The 20,745-nt window shown below is 40.2% G+C and overlaps 1 protein-coding gene across 27 annotated transcripts in view; it reads left to right on the top strand.

The window, feature by feature from the left end:
• The first annotated feature begins 1,722 nt into the window (after window positions 1-1,722).
• The window catches only part of LOC119502749 (cytoplasmic dynein 1 intermediate chain 1), a 65,904-nt gene continuing 46,881 nt past the window's right edge, over window positions 1,723-20,745 (top strand). For 2 of the 27 annotated variants that reach the window (XM_037793926.1, XM_037793924.1), the window contains exons 1-7: window positions 1,723-1,986; window positions 2,851-2,985; window positions 3,240-3,357; window positions 4,638-4,788; window positions 5,986-6,027; window positions 7,739-7,798; window positions 8,681-8,796. In XM_037793926.1, coding sequence (XP_037649854.1) covers window positions 2,866-2,985; window positions 3,240-3,357; window positions 4,638-4,788; window positions 5,986-6,027; window positions 7,739-7,798; window positions 8,681-8,796 — 607 coding nt within the window. In that variant the 5' untranslated portion in view covers window positions 1,723-1,986; window positions 2,851-2,865. The other 25 variants (XM_037793946.1, XM_037793945.1, XM_037793942.1 and 22 more) reach the window with 22 other exon arrangements.

Genomic DNA, 20,745 nt, shown 5'->3' with positions numbered 1-20,745 from the left:
ATATTGTAAAATGTGAGATTTTCATGTCTTTTTTTTAATTATTATTATAAAACAGGTTTCAGGGCTATATAAACACTGTGAAAGTATAAAAAACGCTCAATCCATGGAGAAATACAAATAGCCCGTATTCAGAAACTGTGCATTTGAAACAAGCTGTCAGGATTTCGGTAATTTTGTGATGTCACAACTAGTGTATTTCCAGTTGCTGTGTACGGTTGTGTCCGAAATTCCATACTAACACGCTATTTAGTACGCTAAAACAGTATGTGAGATATTTTAGTATGACAGAAACCTTAGTACGCAAATTGCATACGATTTCCGGGGAAATATTACAGTGCAACGCTGGACACTACGGCAGCGTAATATATCCCACATTACAATGTGTCAGTATCGTTCATAACGGGTTATCATGGTTACACGTCTCCAACCGGCAAGGAGGCTCTCAGGAAAGTGACAACTTAAATTACAGTTCAGTGCGTCCGAAAAGATACATACTACTGTTTATTCACTCAAAAGTATATGTTGAACGATAGTACACCTGTTGAGTATGTAGTGCATGTGATTTCGGACGTTAGCCTTTGTGAATGACATCAGCTGACAGGAGGTGAAAATCGACTCAAGCCGTTGCGCAGGAAAATATATATTTTTTATTTTCCTCATGCTGTCTGCCTGAATATGCCTGTATTTACCCTCTATCTGAAACATATATATATGTTATAACTGACACATGTTATATCTGATATAACATATATTCAGGAAGACAGCATGAGGAAAAGAAAAAAGAAAAAAATACATATACATATATATATATATGTACATATATATATACACGTATACAGTATATACATATATGTATATATATATACATATATGTATATGTATTTTTTTCTTTTTTCTTTTCCTCATGCTGTCTTCCTGATATAACATATATTCAGGAAGACAGCATGAGGAAAAGAAAAAAGAAAAAAATACATATACATATATATATATATACATATATATACACGTATATACAGTATATACATATATGTATATATATATATATATATATATGTAATATTAAGAGAAATCACCTTCTTCAGACAATAGGGAGGAGGTCTCGGGGAAAAAAGCAGGCAAAGTATACTATAATATTATTATTATTATTTTTTAAAGAAAGTGATTTAGTTTAAATTAAATAATCTATTTTCCGCTATTTATTTATTTATTTATTTATTTGTTTTCCTGCATAGTCGCTTGTTCCACACTCCAGTCCAGTTGGTGGCGGTAAAGCAGAAGACACAGAAGAAGGACTAGTAGTAGTAGTAGTGCTGTAACCACTAAAGCTTGTATTACAGCAGCCCCTGCCGACAAGCCAACGTTATACCCGAAATACTTCATTTACTTTACGTTTTTTAAATGCTTACCGAAATTAGTCAGCTTAACAAAAGTATATGTCTGATCCCGTACGGGTTGTTCTTCATTAGAGACACATTAGGACCAGCTGTGGCAACATAAAGTAACCAACCATGAGCCTCTTTACCGGTGTAAAAAAACAACAGCAAACGGTCTATTTAGATACAGTAACATCTGACAAGTGTCTACATGTGTTTGTTAGTTTTGACTCCTCCAAACCACAGATGTATACTTCTCCAAAACAGCCACCAGATGGTGGCGTTGCAAAAGCCATGAGGTGATGACGGCGCGTGCTCATGAGGAGGTGGGATTTCCTCTCCTCCTCCTCCTCCTCTCAGCATCATCCCACTCCTCCTAGGGATGCATCGGCGTGCGGTGCACCTGTTTTATGTTATATTATCTGGGTCATCGACAGCCGAAATGCTCGGTTTTTACCACCAATAACGAGAAACGACCAAGAGGCCTTAATCCAGTGTGATCTAGGTTAGAGGATGTGTTGATTTCTTTTTTTTTTTCTATCATCTTTCGGGTGCAGCAGTGAGACAGCATCTTTGCCGGGTGACACATCATTTATCAGCACGAGTGGACAAGGTACGAGTGGAACAATAACAGTACATTATGCACTTATTTGCGATGTAAAATAGTCCCCTTTTTTTGTCAGCTATTCGTTATTAAATTCACTCAGAGTATTTATGGCAAGGCCTTTAAACGCATTGACGCAAGTACACATGCTGTGAGATATATGATTAGCAAGCTGCAAAATGCAATAAGCCCTGTTTAAACAAACGCCTTAAGGGTTTGTTTTTCTTCTTGTGTACATATTTAACTATGTCACTTGTGTTTTTCTGTTTTGTTTCTACTGTGTGCATATTTCCCCCATTTATTCTTCCAAATAGCTCTAGCAGATGGTTTTAAACCTCCAGGATCAAGTGCCATCTAGCTATTCATTTGCTAAATCACTGGTCAGGCTGCATATACTGCTATAAATAGGTAGCCCACCTTTCTGTAATAACTCAGAGCATTGTCAGTGAGCCTTTTCAAGATCCTAACCCTTCCCATGAATCACTTTGGAGTATTTTAATGTACATTACACACTGTTTTGGTGAGGTTTTTTTTAATAACTCTGTTGATTTGACTAAGGAAGGAGAAGACAAAGTGGCTGTCCAAATATATCCTACACACACACCACTGGACTAGTTCTCTTGGCCCAATATGGCCTAGTATTGACAGCTGTTTTGCCAATATCAAGTCCTTATTGGTTGCTGTGCCGGAAAGGTCATGGCTCTATTGTATATGGATGTATAACTACCACACCCAGTGTTTTTTTTGGAGCATCACTTAGGCTCACTGGATAAACTTATATACCTCTATACTGTATCATGTTATAATGAAACCAGAGCATGCTTGTGACAGTGCCATGCGTAGCTCATTCCTGTTCGTCCCTCTCACTTGAAGCCCCTGTAGGACATCATGTCTGACAAAAGTGACCTAAAAGCAGAGCTGGAGCGCAAGAAGCAACGCCTCGCCCAAATCAGGCAGGAAAAAAAGATAAAGGAGGAGGAGAGGAAGAAGAAAGAGGTAAGGAAAAAAGTGAGTACAAAATTCACACACCACTCACACTCATACGGTATCCCACTCTAGTGTGTATTGTTTGTGTGTTCGATTGCTTCTTGTCAGGCCGTGACACGTAAAAGGCCGAGGTTGTGTGTGTCCATGCGTGCATACAATCATCTATGTGTGTGCAGAAGGTTGGTGTTGGCACTTTTGATCAAAATGTGCATGCATGTGTTAGCTTGTTCTTTAAGACATTATGAGTAAGCTGTCATTGTTCTATGTATCCTGAGCAGTCAGAGAGCCAGCAGAAGAGAGAGGCCATCCCCGAGGATTCAGACCTGGACCGTAAGCGCAGGGAGACTGAAGCCCTGCTACAGAGTATTGGCATCTCACCAGAGCCTCCATTAGGTATGCAATACTCTCACACCTTGAGAATTTAATTAATCCTTTAAAGTGCTTTTACAATTCTCTTGTGATTGTACTGCAAAATGTTTAGTTAAAAGACCAATATGTAATATATTTATTGTAATAAATCTTAAAATTACAATTATATGTCATCAGAGATTAAGGAAACATGCTAAAGTGAAATACTGGCTTCTCCGACAACAATGCTACAGCCAGTATGTTCTCCTTTGAGATTTCACTTCCGGTCCGGAATGTTTTTCTTTTTGGCCACATATGAAACAAATTGACACACAAACACAGCCTTCTGCAGCCATGGAAGCAAGCAAACGAACTGAATCAACAGAGATAACATAACATTAGATTCTACCCAACCCCGAAAAGCCTCGGCACATCTCTCTGGGGTCCGTCTGCAGCTGGGTTATCAAGCTGTTATCTGCTGTTACCCATTTTCAAACGCTAGCTGTCGGCGCTACATATTTCTCCTCTAATTGTGACAATACCTACAGTAAAGGTTACCTAGATGGTTCATAAAATTACACTAAACTTCATTAATTACAGCCAAAAAAGCTCTTAACGCTTTAATGGTTAGATTATACTCACGATGTAGCAGACCCGAGATGTACACAGCAACCTACCATATGTGTAATTTGCTGAAAATGATCACTCAAATCCTGCCTAACTGATAATGAAATGATCAGATAACTGAAGTATATTATTATTTGCATTGCCATGACTCTGCACGATATAGTTTTATAGCCAATTTTATTAGGTTTCATCAGATAACGCTGTCTTCCTGCTCTGCACATTGTGGTTGGACTGTGCTGAACGTTTTTCATAATTAGTTTGATGTGTCAATGTTACAACTCCCTTATATCATCCTTTTCTCTTCCAGTGTGCACCTTGATTGCATCATATCTTGTAATAGGGTACCTGGAGATGAATGCTATTTCTACTCTGAAATGTGATTGAAACATGAATTTAGAAAAGTATGCTACTCAAAAAAGATCTCCCTTTACTTGTACACAAATCCCCATGGTGCTTCCAGCAAGCTTTTGGAAGCACTGTTCTCTAGTGGTCTGAAATTGTAACAACACCCTCAACACCTCAAAATTGGGTCACTTATTAAGTTATTTATAATGCATCTTCAAATGAAGCTGAGTATAAAGATAATAAATACAAAAATCAGCAATGCCTTTGATGCCCTGCACTCCCTCTCTTTTTTATTTTTATTTGTCCATCTCTTGTTTCACTTTGTTGCATTTCATGCCAATTTATTTGAGCAGTCCATTCTTTGCAGCCTTTAATGTTAGATTCATGTCATTTTCATTATTTAGTCCCGACCCCTGTGTCCCCCTCCAAATCAGTGAGCACGCCGAGTGAGACGGGGAGCCAGGATTCAGCTGATGGAGGAGGAGGAGGAGGAGCAGCAGGCAGGTAGGCCAAAAATCACACACTTCATACTCATGTTCAGCGTCAGAAGACTCTCTTGGTTCAAGAAATGCTGGATATGAAAGACATATCACACTTGGAAATTTTATACTAGCTCACTCTTGCATACCAGACATGCTTTTTGAGTGGTTACCACTAAACTGTATGTGGTGCCTGAGTTTTAAACTTCACATGGTTTAAAAATGATGATAATGTGAAGCTGCTTTGGGCTGTGCTTAATTTTGGTTATGTTGTCACTTTTGACACATTCTGTCTCTTTTCTTGTCAATGGCCCAACAGGTTTAGGTAAGAATGAGTGTCACTAATGGTGAGGTCGTGGTGCCTTGTTAGGTTTTGAATGTGGTATCCGTCACTTGTCATGGCATCCGGTGTTTTGATGACCACTGTGCAGCTTGTTGCTTCTCATAACTAGTCTTGAGAAGTTTGATGTTGAGGTAAGTCTCCGCTGTAGTCATTCCCGCGAAGAAGTCGTTAGTTTGAAAATATTGAGAGACGCAAATTTCCAGATGTTTTCTGTGAAAGTAAATACCACGTGGGTAAACTTTCAGAAAGCAGCCCTAGTGAGCCAGTTAATGGAATATGTTTTGAATATAATGAGCATGAACCATACGTTTGCTTTAAAGTTGTTGATTTGAGCACAAGTGACAAAATGTAAGCTTTTCCCATTTTGTCACTGTTCTGCAGTGCTTACTAGCTCATGTGTCATACGTGCTCCTGCATTTATTTATATGCTTATACATCCATAACACACCAGACCAGTGGAGCAACTCTTAACCTTTAAGTTCTGCACATGGCTGCTCTGGTGAATTAAACCTGCAGTTTGAGAAGAGAGTGGTCATCAAGCGCTTTCCATTTGCTTTTTTTAATGGCAGCCTGCCTGTAGAGGTCGGTGTGTGAGTGATGCCCTCAGGGGTCATTAGTGATGTGTTGTTCTGGTATGGCCAGGGGTGGAATTGGGGATTAAGAACGTGTGGGAGCTCAATAAAGTTCCTAGCAGACATACGTGTTCTTTTATAAGACTTTCCATTTCTCTTTAGCTTTTACAAATTGGATTTTACAAATTGGTGAGTTAGTTCCACTGCCTGGAATGAAAGATGTTTTCCCCCCAAATCCACCCTGGATGATGGCATGCCATTTTGAGCTTCTCCATTTGTGGCTGTGTATGTGTGTGTCCCTTCTTAGGTCAGGTATCTCTAAAAACAAGTCCCAAGCACAGAGCTCAAGGTAAGCATTTTCACGTCAAACCCAGGAATCCCCCCCCCCCCCCCCCCCATCCCCTTTCCTTTCTTTAGCTGAGTTTACCCCTCATGTGAACACAGAGAGGCACCCGCAGTGTTGTCAGTGGTCTTAGCAGTGTGTTCCCATCATGATTTTTTAAGATCAAGACAGCGCAGTGCCACTCTTTCCTCCGTTCCCTCTGCTCTCCTCCGGTGACTTCCTCGACTGTCTCCATTTAATACCAGCTCGAAAGATTTCTGTTTGCATGAGTTGAGCCACAGAAGTCATTTCAGCCTTCACAGAGTTGACAATCTGCTGCTTAAAGTGTCATCCCTGTTACTGCAAAACAGCCGGTCTGTCAGGCTAAAGAAATGCCTTGCCACTCTCACCTGGCGCCGTGCGGCACAAGCTGAAGGTCTGATGGGCGTGTACTGTTCACTGGCCCTAAAAGGTATCATCAGAAAGTGTAGTGATGTTGGAATCCTTTCACAGTTGGTAGATTTCGACCAAGTTGCCGTAAAACTCTCTAGGTTTCAGTCGCTGCTTGATTTCCCTGTAAGCAAGTGATTCCTACCTCCCCAAAATAAACTCTTTCAAATATTTTTTTAGGAAGCATGTGCATATCATTAATACAGACTTGTGTGAAATGAATATCATGCCTCATTTCAGTAATAACAAAAGATGCAAAACACGCAAAAACATAAATAATAAAATAAAAAATAAACCCACATACCTTGCTAATGTTTTTCAAATACTTCCAGTCTGTCATTAAGGATATGTCGGATGCTTTCCAGGTGGAGGGTATCAGTCAGTGTGTTGTTATCCAGGATTTTAACCTCGGCACCTCTTTCTTTTTCCTCCCTCCCCAAAAATAAAGTGCAGAAGAAACTATGCAAATGCACTGAATGAGCTCAGCAATTCCCTCAAGGTTTGGCGTCGATGATGCATGACAAGTATATTGTCATGTACGTCGAGCGAGCTAAATCTTTAAAAAATGCATTTTAATTTTTTTTTTTTTTATATGCTGAACATTATCATGTGAATATGTACAGTACATAAATGATGTATGTTGTGTAGGTGTGAGATGGAAATCATGTTGCTGGATACATTGTTCATGGCTTTCATGCATCATTTGGCACAAATATGAAACATGAGAAGACACAGAATGACACACATATGGATTCATGTCACACATGTTGCTAAAATTGGATGCTGTAGATGATTTAAAAATACATTTCTGCAGAGCTTTCTTGCATTTAAAAGTCATCAGGTCAAATTGTTTTCCCACTGAAAACAATGACATCGTTTTGACCTTCTTTCACCCAACAATGTCCATAAATGTATCGGCATTTTCAACTTGTAGATTCCTGGCAGAAGACCAAGAAACTCTATTACAAGAGATGAGCAGAGATCTTTAAATAAATAGAGCACATTATAGTATAATGGAATATAATGTCTCCCCAATGTATAGCCCTCCCACGCTATATCCATAACATTTTTCCATTAACAGTGCCATCTTTGCATGAAATTCTATGGGAATCCCGGTGTTAAGCTGTTCTCTGGATAAGTGGTCTGTGGGGTGAGTGTGTATGCGCATACATGTGGTTACATGTGTTTGTGCGCCACTGACACGTGTGCTAATGTTTGTGTGTTTGTTATAATGCGTCTGTTTGTAAACATGCATGTCCTCTCTTGCCCCCCCTGTTGGTGACATCAGGACGCTGCAGTGGGACACAGACCCCTCTGTGCTGCAGCTGCAGGCTGATTCTGAGCTCGGGTACATCTTCCTTCTCTCCTCTAGTTCACTGTCTGACAAAAAATTATACTGCAACTAGGGCTGCACGGTTACTCAAATATTAATCACGATTTTGGCTTTCCACATCAAGAAAGAAAATCACAGAGCTTCCTAAACTAACGATTTGGCTTCACTTTTGGGGAGCTGTCATGCTGCTGCATGTGCACCCTGCAGCGCCGGCCTGTGAAAAACTTCTGTAGCGGCTGCAGTCCAGAGTAGAAGAGTATATACTCTATATTACTTGTTTTGCAAAATGAAAATACACTGAATTCATGTGAACAAGAACCTTATTTTAAGTGTTACTTTGATGCAAATATGTGTTATTTAGCAGGATTGTAGTACAACGTGAACGTGAAAGCAGTGCTCTGTCTAGTTCATTTTAGGTAAAATGTTTTGGTTCAATTTTATTTTGCTTCTAGGAGATGCACTGTGAATAAGGACCAGTCTTATTTTGATGCAAAGATTAACAGACATGTAGCACAACATGGAAGTGAAAGCAATACTCTGTTGATTTAAATGTGAAAGTGCAATAAAAACATTTTGAATGAATAATCGTGATGTCAATATTGATAAAAATATTTGTGATTGTCATTTTGGCCATAATCGTGCAGCCCTAAATGCAATACACATTATTTGGCATTGCATGGCACTCATTAATAGTCTAATTTAATATCCCAATTAAAGGGTCAACCACTCTAATGACGCAAACTTCTGAATATCGAGATAGTGGTTGGTACAGACACAAGGCTCTACATGTTATTCATTGCTTTAAACGTTGAAACAAATGCAAAAAGTATATGGGACAAATCAAGTTTATGCACAATATAACTATGCTAATAGAAACATCTTGTCTCTGTTACCCAGGCGCAGGATGCAGAGACTGGGAGCCTCTAAGATCACACAGGTAGACTTCCTTCCCAAAGAGTTGGTCTCTTACTGCAAGGAGACACAGACGCCACTCACCGCCCACCTGTCTGAAGGTGAGTATTTATATGTGCATGAGTGACTTCTCTTGACAGTCCATATCATAGTCTTAAGATTCAAGCTGTTTTAGGGTCCATGGGGCGCCAAAGTTCACAAGAGGCAACAGAAGGTCTCAGGTTGCAATGATTGTCGTCGTTGTGCGGTTGAATTTGATACTCCGTCTGTTAGCCAGTTCACAGCCTGTAAACCTGGAGCAATTTAAAGGCTGACAGATGAAAGCTACCCGAGATGATTCTTGATGCATCGCCGTGTGTATGTGTGTTGTGTCATATGCACACAAAGATGTACATTTTGTGTTTTACGTATTCGTCGCCATTGTGGACAGTTTAGTATTCCTGAATAGGAAGAGCTGTCATTCATTCCATCCTGATTTGGTTCTGGGAAGAAATGGTACACAAGAAAAATGTGTGTTTTTAGTCCATGAGTGTGTTTGCAAGTGAGGTTATGTGTGCATTCGTGGGAAATGTATATGTACATATTTGTGTCTCTGCAAGTGGGCGTGCGCTGCGCATGTGTGTGCAGAGCTGCAGTTGCTTAAACACATCCATATGGTGAAAACTTGAGGTTAGTCCTGCACTGGATCTGGCATAACGTTGGTGGTTGTAAACTCGAGGCATATAGATTTGAGTAGTTTTCTATTAGAGGAGAAGGACGATGGAGATTTTGGATGGATGACAGTTGAAGTTGTTCCACGAAAATCAAACTTCAAGCCTTTGCTCTTATTCCAAATGCAGATATTCCATTCAGAAACACGTCATCTTCACGTGTAGGAATGCGCATACAAATACTACTCCACCTACGCACTCTCCATCCAAACTGTCAGACATGTGTATATAACACACACACACACACACACACACACACACACACACACACAGAAACACACAGACACACACACACACACACACACACACACTCCCTATCATCTTCTCTATCTTCCCTCGTTTAGTTGCCAAGACAGCTGGCAGCCATGTGACTGTGAAGGGGTTGTACTTCCTGCTTCCTGTCATTATAATAGATGGTCTGGTGTGGATTCCACTGCCCTCCTCCACCAGCAAACCATTGCGCACACACACACACACGTCTGTCCTGATCAGCATCCAAAACCCCGCCTCAACTCCCCCCATTTCCTTGACAGACCCAGGAATAGATCATTTATTCAACAAGTGCACAGGCACTGACTCACATAATGTGTGCTGGGAGACATGCACATGCACATGCACGGACACACACACCAGAATCGGCATCAAGTTCTTTGACCAAGTCTTTCGTACATACAAGGACTCCTGTTCTTGAAGGCTGTCGGCTTCCCTACAGTAGATGGAGCGCCAAAAGAACACACACACAAACAAACAATACAACTTTTGTAAACTGTACTGGGCAATTTGGTAAAGAGATAAACATCCAAATAAAAAACATGCAGTAGTTACTATGCATATAAAACAAATGTCGGTCCATTTATGTTTGTTTGTTTTCAGCTTCCAGCAGCATTTTCTGGTGTGTGTGTGTGTGTGTGTTTGTGTGTGTGTGAGAGAACATCTGGGAGCCAGAGCAGAGCTGTGGTGGTCTACAGGGAGGTGACCCTGGCCTTAGGAGACCCTTCTGCAGACTACCACAAAGCTTGTGTGTCTGGAGAAAGAGGAAAAGAGGCCGATGGTAGCACCTGCCTGCACTTCTGGCTCTATGTTTGTTCAGGCCAGTTCCTTTTGTTGATTACTGAACCAAACATGCACACATACACGCATCTCATTTTCAGGTTGGAGCCACAGGTTGTGTACATAATTATTTAGGTCACAACTTGACATTTTTCTGTTTCTGTTTCCGTCGTCCCAGCCAACTAAAGCTGGTTCCACATTTCTTTTGAATCTTGGAGTTTTTGTTGTTAAATATTAAAGGCACAATGAGTAAGATTTATAGGTTACGATTGGTAAACACAGCATTCAAAGTTGGCCCCTCCTCCCGGGGTCAACGAGGGTTAAGGTGGTCGCCAGCGGTTTAAAGTCAACCCCAGATTCACTCTGGTTTTGGAACGAGCTTTGTTCGCTTGGCATTTTCGCCACGCTATATCTGCATTATTATTTTTTTGCGCTGTAGCCACCATTTTCGGAGCCATCCCTTGGATGCATACTTACGATATGGCACCTGGTCGCTACATTTTTATAGAAGTTGAGTATCTAAATTGACGAAGAACTGCAAAATTAAAATGTTTTTTTTTAGTGATAAAAACAGCAGGATCTCTGTAGATACAGACACCGCCACATACTTCTAGTGGGTCATAAATGATGATTGAGAGGGTATGCGTCTATGAGTGCTTTTAATTTATTTATAACTGTAGGTACTTAAAAATATTGGATGCTAATCCTTTGTGGATTTGTTAAGGGATGCAAAATGATTCACATTTAATAACATGTTACTGAACCCAACTGTAAGGTTGGACACCTGGGTCCTCTTTAGGATTAAATATAGCAAACAGTCTCTTTGAACTTCATGAGCAGGCGTGTGTTCAGTATGGGTGTTAGTGTGTGTGTTTTTGTTCCATATGTACATATCTGTAGGTCATCAGTGTCTATTTAGCTTTGAGCTAAGAGAGCCGGTGAGCTCACTCGCTTTCACATGACTTGACATGGCTAGGGTAATACTGTATGGTTTTTGTTTGGGATTTGGTATGCATGTATGCAATAGGGATGCACCATTCCGACTTTTACAGTCCCGATACCGATAGTGATACCTGGGCTTTGGGTGTCGGCCGATACTGAGTACCGATCCGATACTAGTGTTTAATTAATAAGCCGTAATTAATAATGCCTCACTGTGTGGAAGTGACTGGGATCATTCTCTTATGTGTAAGGCAACATCAGGCTTGACTTAATCATTGCTTTCCTAACTTTGTATAACAAAATGTGACCAATAAATACATGGATATAAATCCATTTAATTGTTATTTATTTTTAAAATAATACATCGTACACCAGAAATATAGTAAAAAAAATCTTCAAAATTAACAAGAATTGCATTTCAGTTGTAAACCTTTTTGATGCAGCAACAAATTGGTCAAAACTTAAATAGGAATTAAAATTCAAGTATATAATGTCTATAATATAAACATAAAATTGAATTGAATAGATCGGCCCCATTGTCACAGATATCCGAACAAGCTATTTGAGTAAGCATCGGCCCGATATCTGATCCGGTATCGGTGCATCCTTAGTATGCAAAAAGTTATTTAATTTCATTATTTTTATTTATCAGACAAGTAACTCTACAGTCCCTTTCTTCCTTTAACAAAGTCAGCCTTACTTTCAAAGGATTTATCCAATTAATGCAAGTAACTAAAAACCACCTTAGTTTTAATGCTTATTACCCTTTTCACTCTTTTGCAGTTTGTCTACTTAAACATAATGCTGTCTTCATTTCTTTCTTTCTTATACATTCTTAGTCTCTCTTCTCCTCCCTTCCTACCTTTCCTTTCTTCCCTCAGGGTGTCTGAGCTGGGCCAAACTGTTCTGTAAAACAACTAATGCTACCTCTGTGTTATGTTAAAACATATATTATACAGAGAGAGTTGAGAGATTTAGGGGGGGGAGAAATCCAGATGGCTGCTCTGGAGGAATGAACGGAAGAGTAAATCTGTTGTCTTAATGATGGTGGTGTGTCTCAGGGCTGTGTAAATCTCTATGGGGGGACCTCTAGTTGTTTGGATTTCTATATCTGTTTGTTAACCTCTGTGTGTGTGTGGGGGTTAAATAGTATTAGTTTCTTGTGTTTAAGGTAGGGCTGTCAATCGATTCAAATATTTAGTCGCGATTAATTGCATCATTGTTCATGATTAATTGCAATAAATGAAATAATTGCACATTTTTTATCTTTTCAAAATGTACCTTAAAGGGAGATTTGTTAAGTGTTTCATACTCTTATCAACATGGGAGTGGGTAAATATGCTTGCTTTATGCAAATGTATGTATATATTTATTATTGGAAATCAATTAACAACACAAAACAATGAAAAATATTGTACAGAAACCCTCACAGGTACTGCATTTAGAGTAAAAAAAAATATGCTCAAATCATAACATGGCAAACTGCAGCCCAACAGGCAACAACAGCTGTCAGTGTGTCAGTGTGCTGACTTGACTATGACTTACCCAAAACTGCATGTGATTATCATAAAGTGGGCATCTCTGTAAAGGGAAGACTCGTGGGTACTCATAGAACCCATTTTCATTCACATATCTTGAGGTCAGAGGTCCAGGGACTCCTTTGAAAATGCCCTTGCCAGCTTTTCCTCGCCAAAATTTTAACGCAAGTTCAAAGCGTTATTTAGCCACCTTTGAGACAAGCTAGTATGACATGGTGTGTAATCTCATCGTAATCACTTTAAATCATAGATGGATAACTCAGGGATTCTCTCTTGGCTTCTTCTCCTCATGAACTACTGACCTCCCCAGTTCTCATATCTGACCTTTTGCTCAAGGTGACTGATTGCATGTGTGTGTGTGTGAGACACGTGAGTATAGGACTGTGTGTGTGTGTGTGTGTGTTGGAGACTGAACACAGCTTTATCAAATTGTATAGATCTGATCTGACTCTGTGCGTGTTCATCTTCTACACAAGAGTTTGTGTTTTAAAGCTCCCATGGAGTTTGTGTGTGTGACTCTCATTTAAACCAGTTAATTATATGGCTTTTCATTTCCGCGTCCAATTGCCTTCCTATAATCGTGATGTGTAGCTGTCTATGTATGTTCCTTTTCCCATTGGCTGCTCACTGATCTGTCTGTCCTGGGAGTCCATTGTGTCAGGCAATCGGATTAGCCCCAGTCACGGTTGGCTCCAGCTATTTACTGCCATCCTAATGGGTATGAATGGCCATGCTTGTCGGGAGGGATGGACGCTTTGTCCAACGACATAGCAGGGAAATAAAGTAAGGTCTAATGTGGTGTGTGATAGTAACCTCACCAACTAAGGTCAAACAAAGTGTGTGTTGGGTATCTGGCGTTTCATGCCTCTATCTTGAGCCTAAACATGTTGACATGATCTTGAGGAAGAGAAGTGGTTTGTATTTCCAATTGACTATGTGCTATTGATTAGTCGATCGACAGAAAAATGACTACAACTATTTTGATAATAATAATAATTAAATTTTAATGCAAAACTGACAGGAAATGCTGTTTTCAGCCTCTCAAATATGGAGATTTTCTTGCTTTTCTCTGTTTTATATCATATTAAACTGAATATCTTTAGGTTTGGACTGACATAACAAGACATTTAAAGGTGCTAATTGCGAAATTACGAGCATTAATATAGCAGCAAACAACGATATGCAATTTAAAGATACAGTGGAATAATAGTGTAGAGTAATGTCTACCTGAGCAGAGAATGAAGTCACACTCCCTCAGTCTGTGTTGTAATCTGAGTTTCTCTCTGTTTTGTTTATGTAGCCGGTCCAGCCGCACGTGCATGTTAGTGCATGTGAGTCCATGTGAGCGTGTCCCACTGGCTAGCTAATCACCGCCGCTCTGCACTGCGCTCATACGGCGGTTACTGCTGGTAACCCATGGCGTCGTTGCGGAAACGTAACGTCCACCCAATCATAAGCCCCATTCACACTGCCTGTTCAAGGTGGGAATGTTGCGCCATTATTCCACCTCACAGTTCTGTATGAAAGGTACAGAGGAGGAATGGGGGGACAGAGTTGTTCCGCCTCTGAGCCGGCAGCGGAGGGTGTCACAGAGCCGAGCCAGCGTCTGTGTGAAAAGGACAGCCAGCACGGCGGGACTACACGCACACACTAGATGCCGATGCTGTTGTGTTAAACGTCACGCCTCGTTTACTCCCGTGATGCTGGCGTGCTGTCAGTATTTTCTTACATTTTATAGACCAAACAATTAATTGATTAATCTAGGAAATAATCAGCAGATTATTTTCATTGCTGATTAATCTGTCAATTATTTTCTTGATTAATCAATTAGTTGTTTGTTGTATAAAATGTCAGGAAATTGTGAAATATATTGATCAGTATTTCTCAAAGCCCAAGATGACTCAGATATTCAGTTTACTGTCATAGAGGAGTGATTTAAGAAGCTGGAATCTGAGAATTTGGGCTTTTTTTCCCTTAAAAAATTACTCAAACCGATTAATTGATTATCAAAATAGTTGGCGATTGATTTAATAGTTGACAACTAATCGATTCATCGTTGCAGCTCTCTTGGGTGTTTTAGTGTCTTTCAACTCTTTCACACCACCGAAAAGCCAGGCTATCATAGTGTCATCGTGTATTAAAAGTTTAGCTTTTAACATGTTTTGGCTCATAAAATTTAAATTGGGTTGGACACAAGTTTTTGGACATGACCAAAACTTTACTCCGTAGAGACAGTCGTAAATATATTACATGAAAACGTGTCCCTGTGCTAAATGGAAACTGTGCTATATTTTGTCCTTAGGTTCTAAAATAAAACATGTAATTATCACTGTTGAACACAGACACTGTTGGAGTATTTCAGGAGTTCCATTGAGACTGCGTGTGAACCCTTTCTCATGTCTACTATTTAACCACAGCAGTTGAAATGTTCCACCTCCATTTTCCTCTGACAATATTTTCTATAGCCAAGTTTTAAACACTCTACATGTGGGAGAAGGGGGTGAGATTTCACATAGTTTCAGCAAAATGTGGGCAACCTTTCTGCCTCTCTCTTTGTTCCTCCCTGCGTCCCTCCTCTGGACTGGCCAATCCCTCTCGGCCATGAACGGAGTGAATGTCAGTACTGTGACAAACCCACTCTTTTACTTTCTACTGATCCCAATCTGAAGATAACTATCAGTGTGTGTATCGGTGTGTGTGTGTGTGTGTGTGTGTGTGTGCTTACTTGAGATGCTGGCAAGAGCAGGAAAGGTCAAGGGGATTGCAGGCATTTTGTGTATGTGCTTGTGCACGTATACATGTGTGCAGGTTGGCATGGGCGTAGTGCGAGCCTGACCCAGTTTGTCGTAAATTGGTTTCGCTCAGTGGAGCCTTAAAAGATCCATAATAGGCCTCAGTGGAAAGGTAGCCAAAGAAATAGAGAGAAAATGAAGGGAAAGGGAGAAAGAGAGAATGAAAAAAGGTGAAGAGAGAGAATAAACAGAGAAGTGGAGAAGGAAGAACGAGAGAAACAAATTGGTCAGGAGCAGTGGAGGCCACTGAGAGATGTTGCAGCAGTTCTGATATTACAGCAGTAATTGTTGTGTGTGAACCACAAGTAGGCCTTTAGAAATACAACTCTGTGTGTGTTTGGGTAAAATTTGATGTTGCAACTCTGGAAAACCCCCTTCTTAGGGTTAAAAGTTCACGGGGTCAAGAGTGTGTGTTAATGTCCGCGTATCCGTATGCAAAAGTATGTGTGTGCATGACTCTCTCTCTCTCTCTCCCCCCTCCTCTAGTATTTTCTGGCCCATTAGCTTTCAGGGTCTGTACAGCTTGAGTATATAGTTGGTCAGTAATTCACTCCTTAAGTATATTTACGGCAATAAGTGGCTTTCTTTTGACATGTGGTGGACTGGTAATGGCCTCTAATTGCAAGAGAAAACCCATTTCCAAGCACTAATCTGAAAAGACACACATTTTTTTTTTTTTTTTTTGTGAGTGTACTCGCACACACATAAGCATACAGATTCATAAATGTAAACACATATGTGCAGACCAACATACATGAGAATAAATAAATAAGCATGCACAAACCACCAGAAATGTACACAGAAGCACACGTGCACACTGGCAAAGCGGCCACACGAACACACACACACACACACAAACGTCACCTGAGCTCTACATAATCCCGTAATGGAGCAGTTAAGAAACCAAACAGCAAATTTATGAAATGATCCTGACCATTGGCAGCACATTGGTCCAATTAGAGTGTTTATTTTTTGTATATTTTTCCACAAACTTCTAAATATATTAAATATGGTTCAACAGGTCTTGAACTTGTAGGTATTTATCAACAGTTGAACATAAAGTGTCCTTCAGGGCTGGATTTTAAATTGGCACCAAACGTATTGGAATCTGTCTGAAACTCATTACTACATGAGTTTAATAGTTTATATCACTGTGTTATGATATATAATGTTTGTATTAAACACACGTTTGTCTGATGTGCTGCATAACGGAGGAACACGGTTCACTGGTTTGAAAATCTGTTTGTTTTTAATGTGATTTTGCATTGACATATGTATTGACATTGGGAAAATATTCATATTAACATTGTGATATTGATTTAAACCATATTGTCAATTCTAGTTAGGTCACTTAACAGACCCTAAAATCTTTTTATTATACTCTTTGACATTTTACAACAAATCCTTTTAGGTTTTATTAGGTTCCAGTCATTAAATCTGTTGCCATTTTAACCATTCATATTATACAAAAAGATACTAAAAAACAAAAACACTAAAAGAAACAATAAAAGCAAGAAAGCCAAATGTTATAGCCTGGATTATGTTATTTCCGATATGTAGCTTGAAGGTCCAGTGTGTAGGATTTTGGAGGATCCATTAGCAGAAATAGAATATAATATTCATGATTATGTTTTCATTAGTGTATAATCACCTGAAACTAAGAATCGTTAACTTACAGTGAGCCCTTCATATCTACACCATGTTTCTCTGGTACCGCCAGCCGCCGTCTAACTTCTGTTACTCCTAAAGTAGTATTATTATGCTATGGATGGCCTTTGAGCGAGGCAAACAACGTTACCATGGTTTTACACTCGGCGGCTCACGTTACCGCAATCTTTGAAAGGGAGGAGTGAGCGGAGGGGTACTCAGTTGGTTGCAATTTGAAACCACACCACTAGATGCCGGCAAATCCTACACACTGTACCTTTAAGTGTAGTACCATTTGAGCTGGATATGAAACCGTAATACTTTTTGTTACTTACCAAAATATGTCTGTAGCCCCAAGTTTAGAAAAATGTTGAAAGCTGTCATCGAATGACAACTTGCAGAGCTACTCGAGTTCAATCGATAAACAGAGAACATGTGCTGTGAGCTGACAAAGAATGTGAAGAAGTGTACTGAAGTTGTGAGAGTCTAGTGGGTGACATACACTGTATAAAAGATGTGCGTAGTCTCCGTGACGTCACGCATAGGTTTCTGAAGAGCCGTTGTGAAGCTCAAAGTGGGTGGCTCTGGCCGTCGCAAACTTGGCAATCACAGCTTAACTCCCAGCTAATCCAAAAAAGGGCAAAGAGGTGGATCATCGATGGAGCTGAGGCGGGCCCGGGTGACACAGCAGAGCAGACAGCTAGCGACCCGGTACTGCACCCACCTGTCACTCAAAGCGGCCATTCCCTAAATTATGCATAACTTTAACCCTTAATATAATTTAAAAACCAAAACCGTTTTCTTGTACCAGGCTGTAAACATGTTTATTTCTGCTGTAAAGTTGGACATTTTAACATGGGGGGGGGGAAGGGGTCTATAGGGATTGACTCACTTTTGGAGCCTCAAGTGGCCATTTGAGGAATTGCAGTTTTTGGCGCTTCATTTCTCAGCGCTAAAGGATGCCGCTTGGTGGGTGATGATTTAGTCAGGGGTGCTCAAGTCAATAATGGAGTAAATACAGTAACTACGTAAAATGTAGGATTGTTTAAACAGCTTAATGACACTATTTTCTTATTGGTAGTTGCCATAGAATTGTCTTTTGTTTTGTATAGTTTCTCCTACAAGTCATCAACCGGAGGGAAAGTATTACTGTGTTGCAAGGCAGCGGGATGAGGCTCATAGGTTGAGGTCCTTTAAACTTCCCTCAGTCAATTTACCCTGTGTCTGTCGTTGGCATTTTCTACAATCCAGTGAAGCAACGACGCATTCAAATAAAAACAGTGAGTGTAACACACTCCCAGTCTATATGAAACCGACATGACTGAGGGGTTTGTGGGCAGTCTTCAAGGTCCTGGAGGGAGGAATGTGGTTGCATGAGTGTGTGCTTTGCATGGTTAGGTACTTATATATATGTGCATATATATGTGTATGCAGCCACATATGGAAGTGCTTGTCTCATACATTGTTGTTGTTCCAGTCAGGCGGCTACAACAGACTGAACAGACCAGAGGGTGTGTGTATGTGTGTGTGTGTGTGTGTGTGAGAATGTTTTCTAAAGGCAAAATTCAAGGCAAATAGAGAATAACCACAGTGAGTGTACCCAGTGGTCTCTGAACAAAATGTACTCTGTTGTTTTTACTTTGAATCTGTTCAACTGAAAGTACATTTTATTGTCTTTTTATGTTTGGTGACTTGTGGACATGTGGAAGAGTGATTGCCTTGAGGTAGCAGCTTGTAGGGATACTATTTAAACCAAGTGTGAATGTGCTGTACGTACATGTTCACACACACGCGCTGTACACACAAACTTCAAGAGCTTCAGATCAGACTCAGGTTTTTGCTGTTATGATCTCTCCTCGTCTTTCCTTGCAGACACGCATAATCGGCCAAACGCTTCTCACTTTCACTCCTCATGAAACAACTCTGAGTTTGGCTTTCATCGTCATCGCCCTCAAAAGGGCGCAGCCGTCACTCCCGTTTCACTCCCGAAATTGATGGAGGGTCCCAAGCGGTTTCTGTCAAAATGGCCATGGCAGTCAAAACGCAGAAAGACTCTTGATATTAGAGAAATATAATGTGTTTCACAGTGCGTAAGGTATTCCAAGTGAGTCACAGATGATTGCAATTTTCCCCTACGACCACCGTATAATAAGGTACATGAACCCCTTCTTCATCTCCCTCCCTCTGGCTTTCTCTCTCTCTTTGGCAAAATGGCCATCATCCAAAATAATATTTGCCATCTGATGAGGGCTTGAGATGAGTAGGAATACAGTTTCATGCGTCCCTTTTTTCTCTTTTCAAGTCTTTTTTCCCCCTTTTTCGCTTGCATTTCGTTGAACTTGACTTTTTGACATGTGTGCCCCACCCTTCCCCCCTCGTTGTTGCATTTTTTTTTTTTATAAGTGTGTAAAACAACAGTGTGTCTTGAACGTTTGCCTGGGTGGTCTCACTTGTACTCCTCGATCCCTTCGACTCTCCAGGGATTTTCATTTGAGAGGGTTAGCGGTTCACTGCCACAGCTAGCCTGCAGCTCATAGCCCTGCTCCACTTTAGTTGTTTCAGTTTGATGTTTGTTAACCCTTTGTTTGGCATGTTTGTGCCTTTTTGACTGTGTTATACTCTACAGTTTTAAGAAATGGCACGTTTTAACAGTCCAAACCTTTTAACACAATTAATCATATAAATCCCAAATATTATTCGTCAAGTCAAAATAAATCAAGTTTGTTTTCAATTGTTCTTCAGTCAACCCTGCTCATCAAATTTAACAGGCTTTCACTTTGGTCTTGTTGAGTCAAACTTTAAATTTCCAGATAATTATCACAGTTTATAGCCTGACAGTTGATTGAAGTGAAATTTGATAACCACGCTGGTTTGGCTGCAGTGAGGCGTGCTGTTCTGCAACTCTCCAGCAGGGAGCACTCTTGGCACATATACTTGAGGCCTCCCTCAAAGTCTCACCAGCCAAAAGTGTCAGAGATTTTTATTAGAAATGAGCATCAGCTGGAATTAAATTATGGTATTATAAAATAACAGTTTTACAATTAATCTGAAAACATGTGCTGGCTTTTAAAGTCTTAATTTAATTGACAAAATTACACTAGATGAAGGGCAATGCTTTCTTTGACTCAGAATATGTATATTTATTTGACAGTGTTGCTGAGTTGCTGTGAGTAATTTTGTCTATTTTAGTCCAGAAGGATTCAACCCCAAGCACCTTTAGCAGGCCTATAAAAACTATTTGTCCCATCTGTCCGTCCGTCCGTCCCTCATTAAAACAAAATGAAACACCATCGTCATCCAAGTGGCGAACGCGGACATCCAATCACCATCCGAGCCACACACACACTCGCAAACACACACAGTACTATTTC

Source organism: Sebastes umbrosus, chromosome 15 (genome assembly GCF_015220745.1).
Source record: "Sebastes umbrosus isolate fSebUmb1 chromosome 15, fSebUmb1.pri, whole genome shotgun sequence".
NCBI lineage: Eukaryota > Metazoa > Chordata > Actinopteri > Perciformes > Sebastidae > Sebastes > Sebastes umbrosus.
The sequence above is the reverse complement of the archived record's forward strand: the minus strand, read 5'-3'. Positions and strand labels throughout refer to the sequence as shown.